Genomic DNA, 23,538 nt, shown 5'->3' with positions numbered 1-23,538 from the left:
CTATGAGCTATTTTTGTTGTTATCATTGTATTTGTCTAAACAAATGTATCTTTAGTTGTACCAGGCATTAAAATGAACAAGAAACTGAAGAAAACAAGGGGTGGTCTAATAATTTTTTCTGCAACCATATCATTAAATTAGCTATTATTATTATTATTATTATTATTATTATTATTATTATTATTATTATTATTATTATTATCCTAATATTTTATAATGTGCAGTTGCCTGTCTCTTTCAATACTGTTATTGTTTTACTATTTTCTTGTGGTATTCCTTGGTTGTATATCTGGTCTAATCTAATCATGTGCCCATACTACACTTATGTGTTTTATGAGGCTTTTTTATGTGATTTAGTGTTTGTAACTTATTTCTGTGCTTTTTTTTAATTCACTTTTTTATTGTTTGCCCCTTTTCTCTTTTTTGACTGTTACCTGGTCATCCCATCAGGTTCCCATCCTGTTGCTAAGCATTTGGGTGCCCTTGACAACCGCTACAGCTCATCTTTTCTGGACGGAGCATGGAGGGACGTATTCAGCCGCTCCGAGCCTCCACAGACGGGTAAGCACGTTCCTGAAGATGGATGTTTTCTAAAACCACTGAGCGCAAACACAGTTGTTTTCTAGTGGATGAATACGTTTCTGTGTGATGGTTCGGTGTTCAGATCAGCTGGATGTAGCGGGGAGAATCGTTCAGTACATCAGCGGAGCCACAGTCACACATCAGCTGCCCATCGCTGAGGCCATGCTCACCTGCAAACACAGGACGTGAGTACAGAGACGCACAAACACAACAACAGCGAACAGCAACAAAATATAAAGAGAAAAAAATGAGTCTTTTCTTACATTTGTGACTTAAAACTTCACTGAATAATAATAAAAAAATATATAAAAGTAGAATAGAACAGAAGAATAAACAGACTTTATTTGCCATTTGCACAGATTCATAGCAGTATAGGTACATTGGAATTTTTGTGCGTTTCGCTGAGTCATGAAGTTAGAAAAAGATAAAGATACGACAAAAAGACAGATACAAAACATAAACACAGCTAAAACATATAAAAAAACAGTTATTGCACAGACAAGCACAAATACACATTTGTAAAATAGGGTATTATGAAAAAGTAATAATAATGATAAGAGTACTCAGAGGCAAGGTTATAATTGTTTTGGATTTTTCATTGTAGTTTAGTTTTATTTAGTTTTGACTTTTTTTTTCTAATTCAGTTACTTTTAATTAGTTTTTCGAGCAGGTTTGCTAGTTTTTATTAGTTTTTGTTTTTTTTCTAAATGCTTAGTTTTGGTTTAGTTTTAGTTTTTTCATCTCTTTTCTCTTCTTCACCATCGTACTCACATAAATCCCAGACAGGACTCTGCTGCTTTAGTCTCTATGTTTCCGACTAAACCAAGTGATGGACCGTGAAGTACTGTACGGTGCTGCTAGCTAAAATTGATGGAGCGAAATAAATTAATTTCATATCAATCTGACATTGACAAAAATGAAAACGAAGGGAATTTTATGCATAATTTTTATACGTTTTAGTTAGTTTTGTAAGCACATGATACAGTTTCAGTTCCTTATCATTTTTTTCTTTTGATTATAGTTTTTATTTATTTCAGTTAACGGAAATGTTTTTTCAATTCTAGTTTTCATCGTTTTGTCAGTTTTCGTTAACGATAATAACCTTGCTGAGAGGTAACAGCAAGTTATTGCACATTTAAAAAGAATGACATAGAATCTGACTCAAAGGGTTACGCTACGTCGCACACCGGGGAGCGCCATCTTGAAAAATGTCTAAGTATATGCAAAATGCAAAAAGTATAAGTATAATTGCAGAATATTTCTGTCTTGTGGACATTCAGTGAGTTTTTTTTTTGTGATGTTAATACTTCAGTGTCAAAGAATTACTTGGAATTCCGTCCATCTGTCTGAGATTTTTGCCCATCCCATTTTTCTGCCACTATCCACTCAACTGTTTTCAATTTTCACACACATGTTCTTTAACAGTAGGAGTGGAACAGTTTGTACAGTTTGATGCCAGAATTAAAATTTTGGGATTTTTTTTTTTTTTTTTTTTTTTTTTGCTAGAGCTGCAACCGATTAATCGATTCGATGCTTGAAGTCAATGCAAAAAGTCCCGATTCAATTAATCGACTCAATTTGATTGAAGGGAAATATTCTATTGCAATTTTCCTGAATTGAAGCTTCTTTGTGCGTCACAATAAGCGTCCGTGTGAAACACAACAGTGGAACCAATGTTTAACAGCAGAGAAATGAGGGAAATAAAGCTTTGATTCAGGAGAATTGTGGTTGAATGATTTTTTTGGATCACTTTGAGTTGATTAATCGGTTGCAGCTCTATTTTTTACACATTTTTTAATTTTTTTTTTTCTTTTTTTTCCAAAGATTGAAAGTTAAGACTCAAAATTAACCCCTGACTGGGCGGGGCTATCGGTGAGCAGAGGGGTAGAGTGTTGTATGACCGGGATCTGCTTACTTTTACACTTGTTTATACTGAATTTGCCTTAACTCATCATCATACCTGTTGTTATGGGTTCCCTCTAATTTTGCTTGTTCTTTGTTTGTCCCAGGCGAGATGAAGACTCCTACCAGAAGTTTATTCCTTTTATTGGGGTAAGTGTTTGTCTAGGATTTCTAAGACTAACTGTGTTCAGACTAAACGTAAAACAAATTTCTTGTGCAGCATGGTTGCATTAAAAAGTCACAGCACAGATGTGAGAATGGCCAGCTGGAATAGAAATGATCATGCATCCACGAGAGACGATATTATCATAATTTCCGGTCTATAAGTGGCTACTTTTTTCCACACGCTGTTAACATGAGGCTCAAAAATGATGCAGCTAATTTAGGTTTTCTGGGCTAATGATCGATCCAGCTGTCGAAGAAGGAAATAGAGCTGCTGCACGTCAGCTTGGTATCAATGAATCAATGGTGAGATGTTGGAGACGGGGTGGGTGTGGCTTATAGTTAGGTGCAGCCAATAGTCCGGAAAGTACGGTACAACTTGAACAAAAAATATGGATGAAGCTGCTTTGTTAAAGACAATAAGAACTGACTCTGCGGCTTGAATTAAAAATAGTTCAGTTATTGTGTGGAGTGGTAACTTTTGGTGACACAGAGATCATGTTCAACCCAGTAACCCAGTAGACTCATGATGTTAGAATGTCAGTAATCTAATGTAACAGTAAGTAAAGATTTGCATGTGTAACTGAACAGAAACGTAATGGGATAAATTACAAAATGATTCTGTGTAAATGTATGACAGAACAAGCAGTCAGTTTTAGCTCATATCTGTGAAATATTCAGACTGAATCTAATGAAATACTCCAACATGACAGTAGAGTTTGATAGACATATCACCATTCAGTCATTTCAATGGGCTGGTTAAAATGATTGTACAGTGTTTTTTCAGTCCTGTCTATTCCACAGGTGACTAATTTTTTTTATTTTTGTCTTAGAGCATTTAATTAATTGGTTGTAATCAGGGTGTGAAGGGCATTTTAAGCAGTATAGTAAAAAATACTCCAGGAAAACATCTCCTACCCTACCTTTAATTGTGCTGGCAAAACAGAAATAAATAATAAATAGCTCAAAGAAAGAAATAATAAGTTCAAGTTAACGTTTTTGCTGATCTTAATTCTCGTCTCATGTTCCAGGTTGTGAAAGTTGGACTGATTGAGTCTGGTCCGTCTCCGACAGGTGAGTCCTAATCAGTGGCAGCTGCTCATCTTTCAGACAGGGGAAGCTCATTGTCAGCTTAAATTAAAAAAAAGTCAAGTTATTTAAACATTAATTCAGCCCACCGTTCCTTTTAAAGAAAATGGTCAGTGACCTTATTGTACCAACTAAACAAGAAAACACTGAAATTTTGTTAAATTGAAACAAGGAAGTACAATGAGTGTGTTTTATTTACAGTGCAAGAAATGAACAAGTAACTTCGTAGTGGTTTCTCTCTCGATTTCGCAGCAGAATGCACGACGGTATTAAACTGAACTATGTAAAGTGAAGGAGTAGATCTCAAAATGGCTGTCAATCAAACGGGATTCAGCCTTTCAACTGATCCTCCAATCAGCACGTAGAAGCCTGGCATCCAGCCCAGCCGAGCTCCACCCACAGCTCCATTCACCCCCAGAGACGCTTGGCGTCTGGGGGCGGGACAACATCGTGGCATTTATCCAATTACCGTCCAGTTTAGAGGCAATGAAAAAAAAACTGTTCCACTCAGTCCCATTGAAGTGCATGGACACTGAGCGTCTACGGACAAATGCACTGAGCAGAGATCGAATGAGAAAACAGCGCAACGGGAATGTATGAGAAGTGAACAACATCCAGTCTGTTGATTTGTGATAAAGCTGATTCTGAATGAACTCGTCTGTGAGATGAACGTGTTCTAACACATTTGTAGTCAATGAAATGTCAACACAACCGTACATATTTGATCATTTAATTTTCATAATTTTAGGGGAAGCTGAGCTTCCCTTGCAGTCTGTGAGAAATCGCCTCTGGTCCTAATCACATCCGGTGTTTCTTTAAAGTTCTGTGCATGTGGACTCTGACTGTTCTTTGTGTTGACGGTGGTTGTGTAGGAGACACAGAGGAGGGCGTTGCAGTGAGTTTAGCGGTCCCCTCCACGTCGCCTCCCTCCCACGGCTCCCCCACAGGGATGATCAAAGAGGCAGCCACTCCCCCATCCTCCCCCTCCATGGGTAGCGTCCTTTCTGTACAGGGGTAAGGCCAAGTCCACTTCATTCTCACAGTTTAGTGTTACATTTAAACAGGGTCCAGTTTCAGAGAACCACATCGTCTTAGTTCAGTCATTTTAATCTCTTTGCATCAGTTGAATTTTGAGTTCCTGCTGCAGATCCTGTGTAAAAGTTCAGATACACTGCAGTTCTAGTTTAATCCAAGTCTAACTCTAACTCTGCTGCAGGAGTTGAACATCATGTAGTTGAAAGTCAGAGGCAGTGTATTGTAGCAGTAAGATCAGACATTACTGGTGATAAAAGGCCACCTGTTCAGGAGAGCATGTCTGACAGGTTAAAAATGGTGAAATAGAACAGCCAACACAAAACAGGTATGGAAAGAGGAAACATAAGGAGCAACCATCTTCCAAAAACAAAACATGTTTACAATTCTCCAGTGATTCACATTAATGACTTCATATTCTCATAGAGATTCGTTTTGCAAATTATTACCAGAAAACTTGAATATTTTTTGTATTTAAGCTTATAATCTTATGAGAAAAATGCTAAAAAAAAAAAAAAAAAAAAAGGATATTTGAATATTTTCTTGTGTAAATCTGAGGGGTTTTGGTTTTTCCCATAAAATATCCCTTGAGTCTGTGAGATTCTGTGCTTTTTATTAATATCAGCCCCTCTCTAGCTCATGAAAATATATGTAATATATAAATGTGCTGCCCCCCAAAAATGAATGCAGTAACAACAATGCAAAACAACCCAGAAATATAATGGAGTTCAACCATGTATTTGTTAGTGGATGGGAAGTTAATGAGTCTGTAAAACATGTTCAGTTTTTTTTTTAAATTAGGCAGGAGGTCTGTGTGTGACTGAAAGAGATTCAAGATTCTAAGTGTTTTATTGTTGTGTATACAGTAAAGAAACAGGTTGCCCTGTACAATGAAAATCATACTTTGCTGTCCACACTGAATGCCAAGAGAATTTAAGATGCATACAAAAATTTTGATAGAATAATTTAACTAGGAAATTAAAAACAAACAAAATAAAGTGGCATTTAAGAATGGCATGTAAAAGAAAATAGCACAAAAATATAAACTACTATTACTAAGAAAAAAATATATATTTACAGAAATGTGCAGTATCTGGGTAATTGTGCAAACTGTCAGAGATAAACAGTATATGACATGTGCAAAAGCATCTGAGATGTATAAGACATTAAATGGGTGCATATATATAGTGCAAAACAGTCAGTATGTCTATAGTAGACTGTTCTTAGAGTCCTTTGCTGAAACATCTGTAACCTCTCTAAACACTGCCCTGTCATAGCTGACTTTGCGATTTCTGTGAATGTTTTTCATCTAACTCTGTGACTGTTTTCCACAGGAGCCCCAGTATGTCTCATGGCGTGGACGCCATTGGCTTGCAGGTGGATTACTGGCTCGCCTCTCTGGCAGAAAAGCGTCGGGAAGGCGAGCGACGGGACACCGGCTGCAAGAACACGCTGAAGAGCGCCTTCCGCTCATTACAGGTCAGCAGGCTGCCAGGGGGAAGCAGTAGTGACCCCCAGGCCCAGGTCAGCACCATGGCCATGACGGTGGTCACCAAGGAAAAGAACAAGAAAGGTGAGAGCAGGAACAGAAACATATTCACCACTTTCATCTAAATATGGAACCTCTTTCATGTTTCTTCATGTTTCTTCAGCTACTGAAAAACAGAAAATGTCCCATCATGCTGTTCCGCACTCATGTTTAGTTCAATTCAGCTCAATTCAACAACCTTACTGACCTTTTACCTACAGGACAGCAGTACAGTTACATCTGTATGAATAAATAGAACTACTTTTACAAGCATGGCAATTTAAGAAAAGTAACATCTATATAATTAATTAAAAAATAAAAATACATTAATTTCAAAGAGGCAAGAAGATGTCAGAAGTCACTGTGTGTTGTTTCTCTGCTAGTTCCTACCATCTTTTTGGGGAAGAAGCCTAAGGAGAAGGATGTGGACTCAAAGAGTCAGGTCATTGAAGGCATCAGTCGACTCATCTGCTCTGCTAAGCAGCAGCAGACCATCCTCAAAGGTAAAGTCTGACAGAAACACAACAGTTAGTCACTGTTTTCATCTTATGACTCTTACTATTGACAGCTACCATTTATTCAGACTCATGTAAAAAAAACAGTATTCTTAACCCCTCAGACACAGTCAACCATTAGTTTGGTCTGTTGTTTTGTTTGTTTGTTTGTTTGTATTTGATATGAAATAAATAAATATGACACACAGCAGCAGTGGAATAAACACTGTTCTACTTTGAGTTAAAGTGACTGTTTGTGTGGAGTCTGTTAGCTTTGACAACAGTGATAGAATGAACTGGCCCCAGTTTTTATTGATATGTCAGCAGTATTTCACAATCAGAATACTTTATTAATTCCAGGGGGAAATTATTGGGTGTTACAGTCACTACATTTAAGAATAATAAAGTAGCAGGAAGAATTTATCAATACAACAGAAAAAATAAAGATAAATATATAAATTTATACATTTATAAAGCTCTAAATATACAAACATATGTATGTAGCTCTGAATATATATATATTTATATTTTCTTGAAAAACCTGATGTATACAATTAGATACATGCAATACACAGATAATCCACCAGGGGGAGGAATTCATTCACCACAAGCCTTTCCAGTGACACTACAAGACTGTCATTAATGAGGAAGGAGGAAGAACTTGACAATTTTGAAAAGGAATTACCAATTTGTTAGACATGTTTGTGTTACACTATGTTTTTGTTTGTTCAAAAATAATATTTGAGCATTGAGACCTGATGTATCAAATATGGTACAAAATTAAAACTCATACATGGAAATTGATATTTGAAAAAAAAAAAAAAAAATTGGGTTGTTCAGAAGGACCAATAAAGGCTCCAGTTTCAAAGAACTGGAATTTTCTGTCAGTGATTTAATGGTTCAGGCTTTACAGGGTTAAAAACACTCTATTCCAGGGCTCTCAAACTCATTTTCTTTCAGGGGCCACATTCAGCCTGATTTGATCTCAAGTGGGCCAGACCAGTAAAATAAAAGCAAAAAAAACCCATTAAATTATGAAAATACTTATTTTTAGAAACTATCCAAACAAAAAAGATGTGAATTACCTGAAAAAACTGAAATTTCTTAAGAAAAATAAGTGCAATTTTAACAATATTATGCATCAACTTACCATTTCTACATGTGCGTTATGGATCAGATCTACGAAGACACTAAACATTTAGTAACAGGCAGAAAATAGTTAAAATTGTGCTTAATTTTCTCAGACATTTCAGGTTGTTCATATTTGTTCAGGTTAGTCACATTTTATTGTTAAAGTATAGTTTGTAAATGTAAATATTTTCATAATTTTATGTTATTTTTTGCACTAAAACAGACAAAAATGTGAAGTTTATCGACATAATGTAATATTTTTTTCACATCAAACTAAGAAAATATGGAGTCATTATTTTTTGTAGGTTTTTATGCTGTTATTTTTTTTTTTTACTGTAGATCATATTGGTCTGTATGTGGAACCTGAACTTAAATTCAAATTCATCCCATGGGCTGGATTGGAACCTTTGGCAGGCCGCATTTGGCCCCCGGGCCACATGTTTGACACCCCTGCTCTATTCAGGCACAAAATTAGAACAGCAATTTGTACTGTATGTACTAGACAAAATATTATCAGTATGATAATAAAAGAAATGTTATAACAAACATACTGCATCGTGAAGAAGGAAAATAAAAGATTTTAGTTAAGATTTTAAAGGAGAAGAACTACAAGTTTCTCCTTTAATCCGTTGTGTTGCCGTCTTCGTCTCCACAGTTTCCATCGATGGTGTGGAGTGGAACGATGTGAAGTTCTTCCAGCTGGCCGCCCAGTGGCCCACTCACGTTAAATACCTACCTGTTGGACTTTTCGGCTACAGCAAGCCCTCCTCGTAGGAGCGACCTGCCCGCACCCCCGTGAGCCCGACATGACCTTCGACCCCTCTCGGACCTGTCCCTTTTGTGCACACGCCCCGTCTGTCAGCGTCTGCGAACCTGCGGCGCTGAGAGGTGGAGGTGCAGCGCTGTAACGAGTCACTTTAACGCCCCTTCTGTGTGTGTGTGTGTGTGTGTGTGTGTGTGTGTGTGTGTGTGGGTGCATGCACACGTGAATGTACAGTATGTGTGTGAGTGTGTGTTTACAGGAGGTTCACAGCACAAGTTTATTCACTACTTTCCATTTCTGTTTCCGTGGAATGCAATAGCATGCAACAACTCACACATTTCCAGCCCTGACCTCTGCCCTTTAACCTTTTACCCCTGACGTTCGTTCGGTGACTTATCTAAGAATATGGATCTACACATGCCTGCTCCCAAGTAACAAATACACCACTCATGTGCCAGAAACATTAACTGAATAACTGCAACAGGGCATCAGTGTTTGCATGAATCTAAGAACACGAAGAAAACTGTTGTTGCTCAAAGTCAAACGCTGGCATGTAACTCCTCCCCCTCCCCCCTAGAACACTACCCACTTAGCCAACACCCTCCTGACCATGCCACTTTTGATTTCCAGGGCTTCCATATCTATTATAATTCTGATTTCTGTACCAAAATAACTCATTTGGATGTTGAATGCCAAATGTTTTCTTTCCAAACCACAAAATAGTAAAGGGGAAGTGTCTTTTTCACACATGTTCTCTATATGAAAACAAGCAGATCTTCCCTTTAGTGCCATCTTGTGATGCATAGTGTACATTTTCGTGATTTCAGGGCAGGGGCTACTGTAAATTGCAGTTTTTTCGTCATTATTATTATAATTATTATTATTTTTTGCTATGCACTTCTCAATAGTAATAACATGCTGAACAGTAGACCTGACAAAATATGCAACCAAGCTACAACTCTGAAATGCAGATTTAAACAGTTCAAACATACGCCAGGTATTTGGAGCTCATTTAATACACAACCAAACAAAAGAGGTTTTTACTAATGACCTGGGATTCACTAACAAACACAATTAAAATAATAATAACAACAATAATAATAATGTGGAACAACTAAAATAACACATTTCTAATACATTATGTCACAAATAAGGCTTTTTCACATTTGTTGTAACCTGTGGTCCATTTTCTTTTTCTTTTGAACTGATTTTTTTATTTGACAACTTATGGTCCATTTTCAATAAAACCAAATAAATAAGATATAAAAAAAAAAATCTGAACAAAAAAGGAGAAAAAAGTATGGTAGAGGATTAGGGCCCCTGGGGAAAAAAAAAAATTAAGGTCCAATATATTTTTTTTATTATTATTATGAGTAAAAAGTCAGAATTCTGAGAGAAAAAGGCAGGATTCTGAGTTTAAAGGCAAAATTCAGGGAAAAAAAAGATGGATTCTGAGATTAAAGTCAGAATTCTGAGATTAAAGTCAGAATTCTGAGGAAAAAAAATTTAGATTTCTGAGTTTAAAGTCAAAATTCTGTGGAAAAAAAGGCAGAATTCTGCCTTTTTTCTCAGAATAATAATAATTGAAGTTATTGGACCTTTATTTTTATTTTTTTTCCAGTGGTCCTAATCCTCTTCTGTAAAAAGTGTTACTTCCTGGGAAATAATGAGATCAAGTGAAAGGCAACAGTATAAGAAGTGGGAAAAAGTGACATTTCATTTTCACATTTATATATATTTATAGTCTATGCTCAAATTTAATACATGCAGGGTCATACTGGAGCTTTGAATGGCACTGGGTCGTCTCCCTTGTAACTTTTTATTTAAAAAACTATCCATTTTGTGTCCATCTGTGGGAATGTCAGCTCACATTGGTAGAATAGTTTACATTTTGAAACAATTATGAATCTGACAACTTTGATTTCTGTGAATTCATAAGCACATGTAGGTGTAAAATCAGTAACTTTGTAAATTACTCTATTCAATTTTAACTCAAGTTACCATTGGACACTGTCACTACCACCGACTACCACTAGAGGGCAATCTTAGGTTAAACATAAAAGTTGTAGAAAAAGATAAATCCTACAAGGAGTCTATCTTTCAAATGTTTGAAATGATTTTCTCATACATGTCCTGTAATTAGTCCTAGAGAACAGCAGGTGGCACTATGAATACATTTAACAGTTTATGTCCTCCTATAAAATAATGCACCTCTTTAAAATTTATTTTCTGACAGTAGAATTAACTCCAGATAATAAACGCTTTATATGACATTCTGCAGTTTATTTCTGTACAACATACCTATGAACAGAAAGTTGCTAAGTTTTATGTAGTTTTGACCACAGAATTTAACAATATTCTATTTAAAAAAGAACAATATAATGATAATCAAGTTAATTTTTTTTTTTTTTTTTTTTTTTTTTTTACAGATGAATAACTCAGTAACAATGATAATGTAGAGTTTATTGGCAATAATGACTATTTTATTGTATATCATCTCACATATTTTTGGTTGTTTTGAATTATTGCATTATATTATATTATCTGGTTCCACCACAGGCTATTCTTTTTTGTTTTTCTTTTAATGGCTTTTTTTTTTTTTTTTTGCAAGGAATTTACAGGATTATGTGATCAAAACACATCTACTGGCAATTTTTTGTAATCTAAGGCAAGTTGTTTCAGTGAGAATAAATAATTTAAAAAGAACAATATAATTATAATCAAGTTAATTTTTTTTTTTTTTACAAATTAATACCTCAGTAACAATGATAATGTAGAGTTTATTTGCAAAAATGATTATTTTAATGTATATCATTGCTCACATATTTTTGGTTGTTTTGATTTATTATATTATATTATCTGGCTCCACCACAGGCTATTTTTTGTTTTTCTTTTTATGGCTTTTTTTTTTTTTTTTGCAAGGAATTTACAGGATTATGTGATCAAAACACATCTACTGGCAATTTTTTGTAATCTAAGGCGAGTTGTTTCAGTGAGAATAAGAATGTAAAGACCTGTGGGTTTGACACAATCTAACTACAAAGACTCACGATTTTAAAAAATTCTAACTTTTAATTAAATTGTAAGTTAAGAAAAGCAGCCAAAGAGTCATTATTTCTCTTACAATCAAAATTTTCAAACACAAATGAATGTCCTAGTGTCCATTTAACCTGCTGCTCTTTTCAATAATTTAAAACAAATAAAATAAGTAAATAAAGCATCAAAAAAACACAACTTTCTGGAGGTTCTGACGATGTATGAAACTGTATCGCACTGTTAAGCTAATCATTTTCATTATTACAAACCACACTGTGTTTGTTAGTGCATTCTTCTGCGTTTATACAAAACCATTTGTTAAGTTTTTGCATCAAATGAGCTCCCTAGACTTGCATTTTATTTATTTTTTTATTATTGCATCAAGTCCTGCTACTCCATGTGTATCTTTAAGAGATGGAGTTAAACCCCTAGACTAAAGCACAATGACGTTCGCCTGCTGACCCCAAACTGCCCTTTGTTTATTGGCATAAACAAGCGGAGTTCTGTCCAATGACGGCAGCAGACCCCGCCCCAAAACCTTCTGATTTCCTTCGACAATGTCTGTTGAACTGCAGACTCCGTAATAGTAATATTATTCTTTCAGGAAAACACAAAGTATGAGATAACTTTGTGACACAAGTCTGCTTCTGGCTTTATCTAGGCTGTTGTGAGGTGACTTGTAAGTGTACAGTAATTGGTAACAAGTGTGTGTGTGTGTGCGTGTGTGTGTGTGTGTGGTGAATTTAATGTAAAATGTGGTCAGAAACTTAAAAAAAAAAAAAAAAAAACTCCTGAGGTACAGAGAATTCCTTTTGTTACCATGTGACCGAGGGCATGCAGTTGAAAAAAGTGTGTGTCTGTCTATGATGTGCTCATTATCAATAGTACTGATTATCGGCTGAAATCTGCAGTAAATCATGTGGTTTACTTTGTATTCTGGCACAAGGCGAATACTCGTCTACTTCCACCACTGAACACTCGGACCATTATTCAATCAAAAAAAAAAACAAACACTGCAAAAATCAAAGTCTTACCAAGTGTATTTTTGTTATTTCTAGTCAAAATATCTCATCACACTTAAAATAAAACAGAATCACCTAAAGAGGAACTGTTCAGTGAGATAGAAGAACTGATTTTTAGACAATAGATCTGGAAAATCTAATTTCAAGAAATCTTACCAAGATAACTTTCACTTGTTCCATTGGCAGATTTTTTTTTTTTTTTTTTTGCTTAATTCAAGATTTTTTTTTTGTTTAATTCCAGATTTTTGCTTAATTCAGTTTTTTTTTTTGCTTAATTCAAGATTATTTGCTTTATTCAAGATTTTTTTTTTTTTTTTTGCTTAATTCAAGCAACAAATTTGCCAAGTAAATGAAAATTGGAGAATTTCACTAAGAAACTTTTTTTTTTTTTTTGCTTAATTCAAGATTTTTTTTTTTGTTTAATTCCAGATTTTTTTTTTTTTTTTGTTTAATTCCAGATTTTTTAAATTTATTTATTTATTTTTTGCTTAATTCAAGATTTATTTATTTATTTATTTATTTTTGCTTAATTCAAGATTTTTGGCTTAATTCAAGAATTTTTTTTTGCTTAATTTTTTTTTTTTTTTTTTGCTTAATTCAAGTAAAGAATCTCCCAAGTAGATGAAAACTGGAGAATTTCACTAAGAAACTCCTTTTAAAAATTACTAACTAAAAACAGGGACTTAAGAATGAAAAGCCTTTAGTCTGAAGGTCAACGAAACAAGTCACATTTTTTCACATTGCATTTTGGTTGAAAACCTGGAAACTATTTTTCTGACACTAAATGAAAGCACTTCAAAAAACAAACAGATGCATTTGATAAATGACATTTTTTTTAGGAGTTTCTTAGTGAAATTCTCCAGTTTTCATTTACTTAGCAGATTTTTTGTCTGAATTAAGCAAAAAAAAAAAAAAAAAAATCTGCCAATGGAACAAGTGAAAATTATCTTATAAGATTTCTTCAAGTAAGATTTTCCAGATCTATTGTCTAAAAATCAGTTCTTATATCTCACTGAAAAGTTCATCTTTAGGTGATTATGTCTTATTTTAAGTGTGATGAGATATTTTGACTAAAAATGAGAAAAATACACTTGGTAAGATTTAGATTTTTGCAGTGAACAAAACTTTCTGATTTGAACCAACGCTGGAAAAAATCAAAATCTTACCAAGTGTAATTTTCTCATTTCTAGTCCAAATATCTCATCACACTTAAAATAAGACATAATCACCTAAAGAGTAACTTTCCAGTGAGATAGAATAACTGATTTTTAGACAACAGATAATTTTCACTTGTTCCATGGGCAGATTTTTTTGCCTAATTCAAGATTTTTTTGCTTAATTCATGCAAAAAATCTGCCAATGGAACAAGTGAAAATTATGTATTGTCTAAAAATCAGTTCTTATATCTCACTGAAAAGTTCCTCTTTAGGTGATTATGTCTTATTTTAAGTGTGATGAGATATTTTGAGTAGAAATGAGAAAAATACACTTGGTAAGGTTTATATTTTTTGCAGTGCAGAACATACCTTCTATCTTCAGCAGTGGTTTTTGATGATTCCTATAAGGCGGTTTCCAGGCCTGGTGTCGCCTACATCGTAACACTTTTCGTCTCCAGTGAAGTATTAGCGGTAGTTTCTTTTTTAAATGCTGTTAAAGCCAATGTGTCAGTTGAAATGTTGAGATCATTTCAGTTCCTGTGAAATAATTGATAGTGTTATCCCAGTGTTGAGCTGTGGCGTCACAGCATGTCCTGCTCTGGTCTGTTCCAACTGGAGGCTTTCATGGCACACCTTCATGTTTGTCCATTCTGTTGTCTTTCACACGTCACCGTTTGAATTCTAATTCTGTTTTTCTGACTGATTTTTAAGGCAGCAGCAGAATCTGTTGGAAAACAGTCCAACATTTCCACATTACGATTATAATATTTTGAGAAATAAAGTCATAATTATGACGGCGTTTTAGGGCCACATAAGAAAATAAAAACACTGGTCACTACAGGAATGAAGTCGTAGTTTTAAAAAACTAATTTAACAAGAATAAAGTCATAATATTTCGAAAATATAGTCATAAAATAATGTGAATAAAGTTGTAATTAAAAAAAAAATTCATTGTTTAACAAGGGTAAAGTCGTACTTTTATGAAATTAAAGTCGTAATATTTCAACAATAAAGTCATTATATAATGAGAATAAAGTCCTAGATTTAAAAACTCATTTAACAACAATAAAGTCATAATATTTCAAGAATAAAGCCAAAATCCAATGAGAATAAAGTCGTAGTTTAAAACAAAATCATTATTTAATGAGATTAAACTCGTACTTCTATGAAATTAAAGTTGTAATATTTCGAGAATAAAGTCATAATATAATGAGAATAAAGTTGTAGTTTAAAAAAAGTCATTTAACAAGAATAAAGTCGTAATATTTTAAGAATAGTCATAATATGATGAGAATAAAGTCATACTTTAAAAAAGCTCATTATTTAAGGAGAGTTAAGTCATACTTTTATGAGATTAAAGTCGTAATATTTCGAGAATAAAGTCGTAATATAATGAGAATAAAGTCGTAGTTTAAAAAAACTCATTATTTAACGAGAGTTAAGTCATACTTTTATGAGATTAAAGTTGTAATATTTGGAAAATTCGACAGAGTTTCCAGTTTTACAGCGACGGCAACAAGCTAAGCAGCAGCTTTCCCTTCTGTTGGACTCCAAAACTCACAGTAGAATTCTCACAGTTTCTTCAGAAACTACAAACCCTCTCTAAGGTGGAACCACCGATAGTCCTGCAGCCCAACACTTCATCAGTTTCTCCTCCACAAAAGAGGCTGTTTGCTCGGTTCTTACGATGAAACCCAAACGTGCAAACTCACTTCAAAATGCTTAGACTAATGATAACGTGTTGATGGTGGGCGGGGCTAATAGGCTCAGTATTTGGCCTTTATACGTAAACCTCAAATGAAAGTAGAACTTCACCGAATGTTCCAAGTTCAACATTATTTCATGAGTGGGTACGACTTTTTTCTCATTATATTATGACTTTATTCTTGAAATATTACGACTTTATTCTCGTTATATAATGACTTTAGTTTCAAAATATTGCGACTTTATTCTCATAGTGACAAGCGTTTTTATTTTCTCATGTGGCCCTAATACGCCGTCGTACATAATTATACAAAGAAATAAAATAAAACTCACATTATTGCGAGAATAGAGTTGTAATATTTAAAAGTCCTAATATTATAAACCTGCAAACTCTTCAGTCTGTAAATCCAGTTTGGTTATTGAGTGAACGTTGCCCTCCTGAAAAGACCTGCAAGAAACAGATGCGCAGATTATTCTTTGTTATAAATGGACTAAGAGTTGAATAAAGAAAAACAACAAAAAAATATGTACTTTAGAATTAAATATTGAAGTTTTTTTTTTTTTACTTGAACCTCAGATTTTGGGAGCAGTGACCTTGTACCTACTGTTAGAATTAACTGTGTTATTTATGGAGATGCAAAACATTTTATTGTCTAAGGTTTGGCAGGAAGTAATCTCCGTACGTTTCCAAAGTCGTAGTGTTATTTTTTTTATAGTGTGAATTTTTGCGCTGAGGCTTTAAAAATCCAAAACTAAAAACGGGGACTTCGGAATGAAAGGCTTTTAGTCTGAGGGTCAACAAAATTAAGTCACAGTTTTTCACACTGCATTTTGGTAGAAAAGCAGGAAACTCATTTTCTGACACTAAATGAAAGCACTTCCAAAACAAACTAAACATTTGATAAATTGCATTTTTTAAGGAGTTTCTTAGTAAAATTCTCCATTTTTCATTTACTTGAATCCTGACATTCAGTGACATAATATCAAAAACTGTAAAACCAAACAAAAACAGGCTTTATTTGTTGAAGTTTTGGCCTGAAATTCCCTCCGTTTGTTCAAAGACTAAACGTCCATTGCCTTGCAGTAACTGCCATTAAAACCAAATCACTGACCACACAAGTCATACACTATATGGACAAAAGTATGTGGACACGTTGAATTCAGGTGGGTTTTTTTTCTAACAAAGGTCTGAGCTTTAAACTTTGAGGAAAAGTTGATATTTATGAACTATATGGACAAAAATATTGGGACACATCATGGCTGTCCTGTTCATGCTGACTTGAGATGTAAATATTAATATTCCCTTAATATAGTTTAATGGGAGATTTTTTTTAATTTACAGCCATAGCATGAAAAATATTTTAGGAATTTAGAGGTAGAACATTTAAAATCATAGTCATGGATTTAAAAAAAAAAAAATAATATTGACAGAAATTAAGTAAAAACTTTTTTTTTTATCAATGACTATGATTTTAAATGTTCTACCTCTAAATTTCTACAATATTTTCCATGCTCTGACTGTAAATAATAACTTTCTACCATCTACTTTTTTCATATCTCACTTTGGAAGAAAAATCTCCCATTAAACTTTAAGGAAATTTGTTTTCTTAAGGGAGATTTGAAGAAAATAGATGGTTCTGGGAGAAAATTAATTGACATTTAGAGGTAGAACATTTGAAATCATAATCATGGATAAAAAAAAAAAAAAGTTGAGAGAAATTAAGTAAAAACCATCTTTGAGGCATTTTGAATCTAAATTTCTAAAATAGTTTTCATGTTCTGACTAAATAAGAAAAATCTGTCATTAAACTTTAAGGAAATTTTTCTTTCTAAGGGAGATGTGAGGTTACATGTGGTAGAAAATTATTTACAGTCAGAGCATGAAAAATATTTTAGAAATTTAGAGGTAGACCATTTAAAATCAGTCATGGCTAAAAAAAAAAATAATAAAATAAAATAATGTTGACAGAAATAAGTAAAAACTTTTTTTTTTTTTTTTTTTTTTTTTAGTCCATGACTGATTTTAAATGTTCTACCTCTGAATTTCAAAATTTCATGTTCTGACTGTAAATAATAATTTTCTACCACAACTAACCATCTACTTTTTCTCATATCTCACTGAGGAAGAAAAATCTCCAATTAAACTTTACGGAAATTTGTTTTCTTAAGGGAGATTTGAAGAAAATAGATGGTTCTGGTAGAAAATTAATTGAAATTTAGAGATAGAACATTTAAAATCATAGTCATGGATTAAAAAAATGTTGAGAGAAATAAGTAAAAACCATCTCTGAGGCCTTTTGGAAGCAAAGATAACAATTTAAGCTAACTAATGCAATAATATTTATCACATTATAAAACTATATTACGACATTTGTCATTATTGTTTTGTTTTTTATATGTGACTGATTTTAAATGTTCTGCTTCTAAATTTCTAGAATATTTTTCATGTTCTTTTTTTAGTTAGTTTAGTTTTATTTTGAGCACATAGAATCATCAGATAACAAAGAACCATACAATATGGTAAACAAAATTTTTCAGTTCTCAAAAAGGAGTGGGAAAAAGTATAACATATAGACTCCACCCCCTTTTTATAAACTAATAATTAAATTAATTCTGCTTCCTTTGCTTTAACACACTTTTTGTAGATATTTTTCCAATAACAAAGCATTCACATACACTTTTTTAGTCACCTCACAATCAGATTTGCATAATCAACCTTTTTTTTATATATAAACTCTAATATTTATATGCACTTTAAATATTTACTACAAATACAGTCATTAATAAATGCGATAATATCTTCTAATCATGATAGTCTGTATTAATTAGTTTTGTGTTTAGTAGTTCTGACTGTAAATAGGAAAAATCTCCAATTAAACTTTAAGAAAATATTGATGTTTTTATCTCAAATCAGCATCTTTACAGCTGTATCCATGATGTGTCCCAATATTTATGTCCATATAGTTTATAAACATCAGTATTTTTCCAGAAACACCTGTATTCAACGTGTCCCAATACTTCTGTCCACATAGCGTATGGGAAAATCAGTGATTATGTTCGATAGAAAAGGACAACCTAGAGTGTGACGCTGTGCTTCTGTGTAGATTTGTTCGGTGTCGTTGCCTGAAAATATGACCAAACTGAGTAAACTTTAGGAAAAAAAACTTGAGTGGAAACTGAATGTTTTTCCATCGCAGCCACGTCTCATCCCCTGAACCCCCTTTTTGTTTTCCTCCTCATTCTTTCCATGTTCTCCTACAGCTGGCTGTTCTCCGTGTTTTCCGTCTAGAACTTGTTCCTGTGTGTTCTTACCCGTGCCTGTGTCGACCTGTGTTTGTGACGGTGACGGTCTGTCCTTTGACTAGTCGTGGTTTAGACGTTAGGAGCTGTTTGGGTCCACGTTCTCAGCACTGTCTTTTCTCTCCAGCGTCCTCAGTCGTGTCTCCTGAACAGGTGTTTGTCTTCACCAGATTTCCACAAGCTTTAGCTCTTCTTTTTCAGACAACATCGTCCCGTTCCCACGCAGCTTGTAAATTTGCCGTCTGTCCTCATCAGAAGTGGGATTTGCCTTTTAAAGCAGTCGATTCCTCTGGGCCCGGCGGCTTCAGCTTGTGGACTTGTGGAGAGTATTTTTGTAATTCATGCCATTGTTTCTTCAGCAGCGATCTTCAGCTTTTTTGCCTTTTGCCTATAACAATAATTCTATGATAATAAACTAATAATGCCTGTACATATCAGATAGTACTTGTTATATTGTATTCTAGTACTTTTATTTGTTTTGGTTTTTTTTTTCTTAATTTGACATGTTTTGTAGTACTGCTTTTTCATGATTACGTTTGTCAATCAAACCGATGGGGGATGAAAAGTGGAAGTGTTCATTGTTTCATTTGTTTTTTAAAATAAAAATGTTCCTGATTTGTAAAAATGTGTCTGTTTTTTGTTGAAATCCATGACCACGACAGAAAAAAAAACATAATCCTGTTCAGACCTAGTGATGTGGAATAGCTTCATAAATCAGATTTTTAAAAAAAGTACAAATATTTTATTACTGTACTTAAATAGTTTTCAGATTTCTGTGTTCTATGTGAGTATTTATTTATTATATATGTTTTATAAATTTTAAAAAAAAGTATTTTTGTGACAGTTTTCTTTGACTTGTCACATTTTAACACAAATATCTACACTTTAACCCTTTCATGCATACTGGTCACTCCAGTGGACAGTTCTTCTCCAGCTGTTCTCTTGTATATTCATGGGTTTTGTTGTTTCAGTTCCATATCAGCCAACACAGTGGACACCTATGCACCATCCTATACACTGTAATTCATACCATTACTGTAACGTTGCTGTTCTTGATAAACCTGATCTGCACTAACATGTTTTAGTACAAGTCAATTGCTAATTGATATTAGACTGTAATTAACAGTTTTCTGAAACAAAAAGGTTTGGGTTTTTTTTGGGGGGGGGGTTTGCATATCCTCCTGAGACCCAGTAATGCATTTTGTCCTCTATAGGGGACAAAAGTTTGACAGTTTTACTTTAAAAATGCTGTGCATTGCAAAGGACATTCCATTAAAAAAATCAATCAGTCAAAAAAAATAATTTAAAAAATGTATCTGAAAAAACTGTTGCATTATGCAGTTTCCAATCAAGACAATTTTTTAATGTAAAAAAGCTAAAACTGTCAATTTCCTGGGTCTCAGGAGGATATTATCTCCATGAAAGGAGTAATAACTAATATTAGAGTATGATAAAAATGTGAGAAAACAGTAGCAATTTAGCAATTAGTGGCATAAAAATGTTTTTATTTCATAGTTTTCACCAAAATTAAAAAAAATAAAAAATTATATATATATATATATATATATATATATATATATATATATATATATATATATATATATATACAGTACAGGCCAAAAGTTTGGACACACCTTCTCATTCTTTGTATTTTCTTTATTTTCATGACTATTTACGTTGTAGATCCTCACTGAAGGCATCAAAACTATGAATGAACACATGTGGAATTATGTACTTAACAAAAAAGTGTGAAATAACTGAAAACATCTCTTATATTCTAGTTTCTTCAAAGTAGCCACCCTTAGCTCTGATGACTGCTTTGCACACTCTTGCCATTCTCTTGATGAGCTTCCAGAGGTAGTCACCTGAAATGGTTTCCTAACAGTCTTGAAGAAGTTCCCACAGATGCTTAGCACTTGTTGGCCCTTTTGCCTTCACTCTGCGGTCCAGCTCACCCCAAACCATCTCAATTGGGTTCAGGTCCGGTGACTGTGGAGGCCAGGTCATCTGGCGCAGCACTCCATCACTCTCCTTCTTGGTCAAATATCCCTCACACAGCCTGGAGGTGTGTTTGGGGTCATTGTCCTGTTGAAACATAAATGATGGTCCAACTAAACGCAAACCGGATGGAATGGCATGTCACTTCAGGATGCTGTGGTAGCCATGCTGGTTCAGGTTGCCTTCAATCTTGAATAAATCCCCAACAGCGTCACCAGTAAAGCACCCCCACACCATCACACCTCCCCCTCCATGCTTCACGGTGGGAACCAGGCATGTAGCATCCATCCGTTCACCTTTTCTGCGTCGCACAAAGACACGGCGGTTGGATCCAAAGATCTCAAATTTGGACTCATCAGACCAAAGCACAGATTTCCACTGGTCTAATGTCCATTCCTTGGGTTTCTTGGCCCAAATAAATCTCTTCTGTTTGTTGCCTCTCTTGAGCAGTGGTTTCCTAGCAGCTATTTGACCATGAAGGCCTGATTCACGCAGTCTCCTCTTAACAGTTGTTGTAGAGATGTGTCTGCTGCTAGAGCTCTGTGTGGTATTCATCTGGTCTCTAATCTGAGCTGCTGTTAATTTGCGATTTCTGAGGCTGGTGACTCAGATGAACTTATCTTCAGCATCAGAGGTGACTCTTGGTCTTCCTTTCCTGGGGCGGTCCTCATGTGAGCCAGTTTCGTTGGAGCGCTTGATGGTTTTTGCGACTGCACTTGGGGACACATTCAAAGTTTTTGAAATTTTCTAGACTGACTGACCTTCATTTCTTAAAGTAATGATGGCCACTCGTTTGTCTTTACTTAGCTGATTGGTTCTCACCATAATATGCATTCTAACAGTTGTCCAATAGGGCTGTCAGCTGATCATCAACCTGACTTCTGCACAACACAACTGATGGTCCCAACCCCATCAATAAGGCAAGAAATTCCACTAAGTAACCCTGACAAGGCACAGCTATGAAGTGAAAACCATTTCAGGTGACTACCTCTGGAAGCTCATCAAGAGAATGCCAAGGGTGTGCAAGGCAGTCATCAGAGCTAAGGGTGGCTACTTTGAAGAAACTAGAATATAAGAGATGTTTTCAGTTATTTCACACTTTTTTGTTAAGTACATAATTCCACATGTGTTCATTCATAGTTTTGATGCCTTCAGTGAGAATCTACAATGTAAATAGTCATGAAAATAAAGAAAATGCGAAGAATGAGAAGGTGTGTCCAAACTTTTGGCCTGTACTGTATACATATATATGTATATATATATATATACATGGCCTTTTTATTTATTTGTTTATTTATTTTTCCTGTGGCCCTAATCCGCTTCCGTAGTTATGACACCTATAATCTCACATTAAAGTAAAACAACTACCAGATCTTGAATTCCTGAGGAAAAAAAAAAGAAAAAAGACAGACATACGCTCACAGCAGATTTTCTGATATTTCTACAGGTAAAATGATAAAATAATTCCAAGCGGCCTGTTTCATTGAAATATTTTCTAAGGTTTTATAATCACTTTGCACAGAATGTACGGCACTTTTGTAACGTGTTTATTGAAATATCTCATTTAAAAGTCATCTTCTTTTTTGGAAATCAGATTAGGCTCACCTTAATCTGATCATTTCTGTCTCCTTTTACTGGTGATTCTGTGTGAACAGTCAGTTTTCTACTCTTGGATATGAAACAGAACTCTTCTAATCTGACTGAACCCCTGTCTGAACTGAACTGGACTGTGACGGCTGAACCTGAGTTCTGTTCTCGCTCTGTCTTGTGGTATCTGCTCCTTGTAGGTAAACTCAGTTCACAGAGGCAGGAGTTTCCCAGCAGTGAGAGACGTGTCAGTGTTTACATTAACACCTCAGATGAGGTGGTAATCACATTAATGTGTGAACTCAGAGGTATGGGAGCTGTTTTAGTTCTACTCTGTCTTTGCAAATCAACATGAGAAATATGACATGGGCCATTAGGTAAAAATAACTGTAATATTACCTTTTTTTTTTTTTTTTAAAGTATTGAGTTGTGTTCATTAGTAAACAAACAATCAAATAAATCGATAAATAAGTAGAATAAAATTTAAAAATAAAAATAAATAGGTAGGTAATTTATAATGCACATAACAAAATGAAGAATGAGAGTTGAGACAAGAGCCAAAAAAAAAAAAAAAATTATTAAAAAAAAATCTGACACCAGATGGTAAAGTGTGCAGTCCAAGAATCATAATAAAGTTCAACTTTGATTACTTATAAAGTTTTATTTCAGTTCACATTTTAACAGACTTGTATTATGGACCTTATAGGTACTCCCAAGCATCCACCTCCATTTTTTTTACCAGGTTACAAACACTGGTTTAACATTTACATATGCAGACAAACACTGGTTTAACATTTACACATGCAGTTGAACTTGATAACAGTAATGTCAACTTTGCATAATGTACAGACAGACAGACAGACAGACAGACAGGTAGGTAGGTAGGTAGGTAGTTAGATAGATAGATAGATAGATAGATAGATAGATAGATAGATAGATAGATAGATAGATAGATAGATAGATAGATAGATAGATAGATAGATAGATAGATAGATAGATAGATAGATAGATAGATAGATAGATAGATAGATGACGCACACCAGAGCAAACA

At 34.3% G+C, this 23,538-nt stretch overlaps 1 protein-coding gene and 2 long non-coding RNA genes across 5 annotated transcripts in view; all 3 read left to right on the top strand.

Moving 5' to 3' along the window:
- Nucleotides 1-9,758, top strand: part of pacs1 (phosphofurin acidic cluster sorting protein 1) — a 146,788-nt gene extending 137,030 nt beyond the window's left edge. For all 3 annotated transcript variants that reach the window (XM_030162059.1, XM_030162058.1, XM_030162057.1), the window contains 8 exons: nucleotides 451-561; nucleotides 665-767; nucleotides 2,592-2,634; nucleotides 3,678-3,720; nucleotides 4,608-4,749; nucleotides 6,102-6,340; nucleotides 6,679-6,798; nucleotides 8,576-9,758. In XM_030162059.1, coding sequence (XP_030017919.1) covers nucleotides 451-561; nucleotides 665-767; nucleotides 2,592-2,634; nucleotides 3,678-3,720; nucleotides 4,608-4,749; nucleotides 6,102-6,340; nucleotides 6,679-6,798; nucleotides 8,576-8,694 — 920 coding nt within the window. In that variant the 3' untranslated portion in view covers nucleotides 8,695-9,758. The remainder of the gene's footprint in view (nucleotides 1-450; nucleotides 562-664; nucleotides 768-2,591; nucleotides 2,635-3,677; nucleotides 3,721-4,607; nucleotides 4,750-6,101; nucleotides 6,341-6,678; nucleotides 6,799-8,575) is intronic.
- A 286-nt stretch (nucleotides 9,759-10,044) lies between these two features.
- On the top strand, nucleotides 10,045-12,723 carry LOC115438477 (uncharacterized). The gene is made up of 3 exons (XR_003938074.1): nucleotides 10,045-10,056; nucleotides 11,616-12,456; nucleotides 12,570-12,723. It is a non-coding gene; the product is annotated as an uncharacterized LOC115438477 (long non-coding RNA).
- On the top strand, nucleotides 10,240-10,664 carry LOC115438475 (uncharacterized). Its single transcript, XR_003938072.1, has 2 exons — nucleotides 10,240-10,535; nucleotides 10,567-10,664. It is a non-coding gene; the product is annotated as an uncharacterized LOC115438475 (long non-coding RNA).
- Nucleotides 12,724-23,538: the final 10,815 nt, after the last annotated feature.

This window comes from Sphaeramia orbicularis, chromosome 18 (genome assembly GCF_902148855.1).
Source record: "Sphaeramia orbicularis chromosome 18, fSphaOr1.1, whole genome shotgun sequence".
Taxonomy (NCBI): Eukaryota; Metazoa; Chordata; class Actinopteri; order Kurtiformes; family Apogonidae; genus Sphaeramia; species Sphaeramia orbicularis.
The sequence above is the reverse complement of the archived record's forward strand: the minus strand, read 5'-3'. Positions and strand labels throughout refer to the sequence as shown.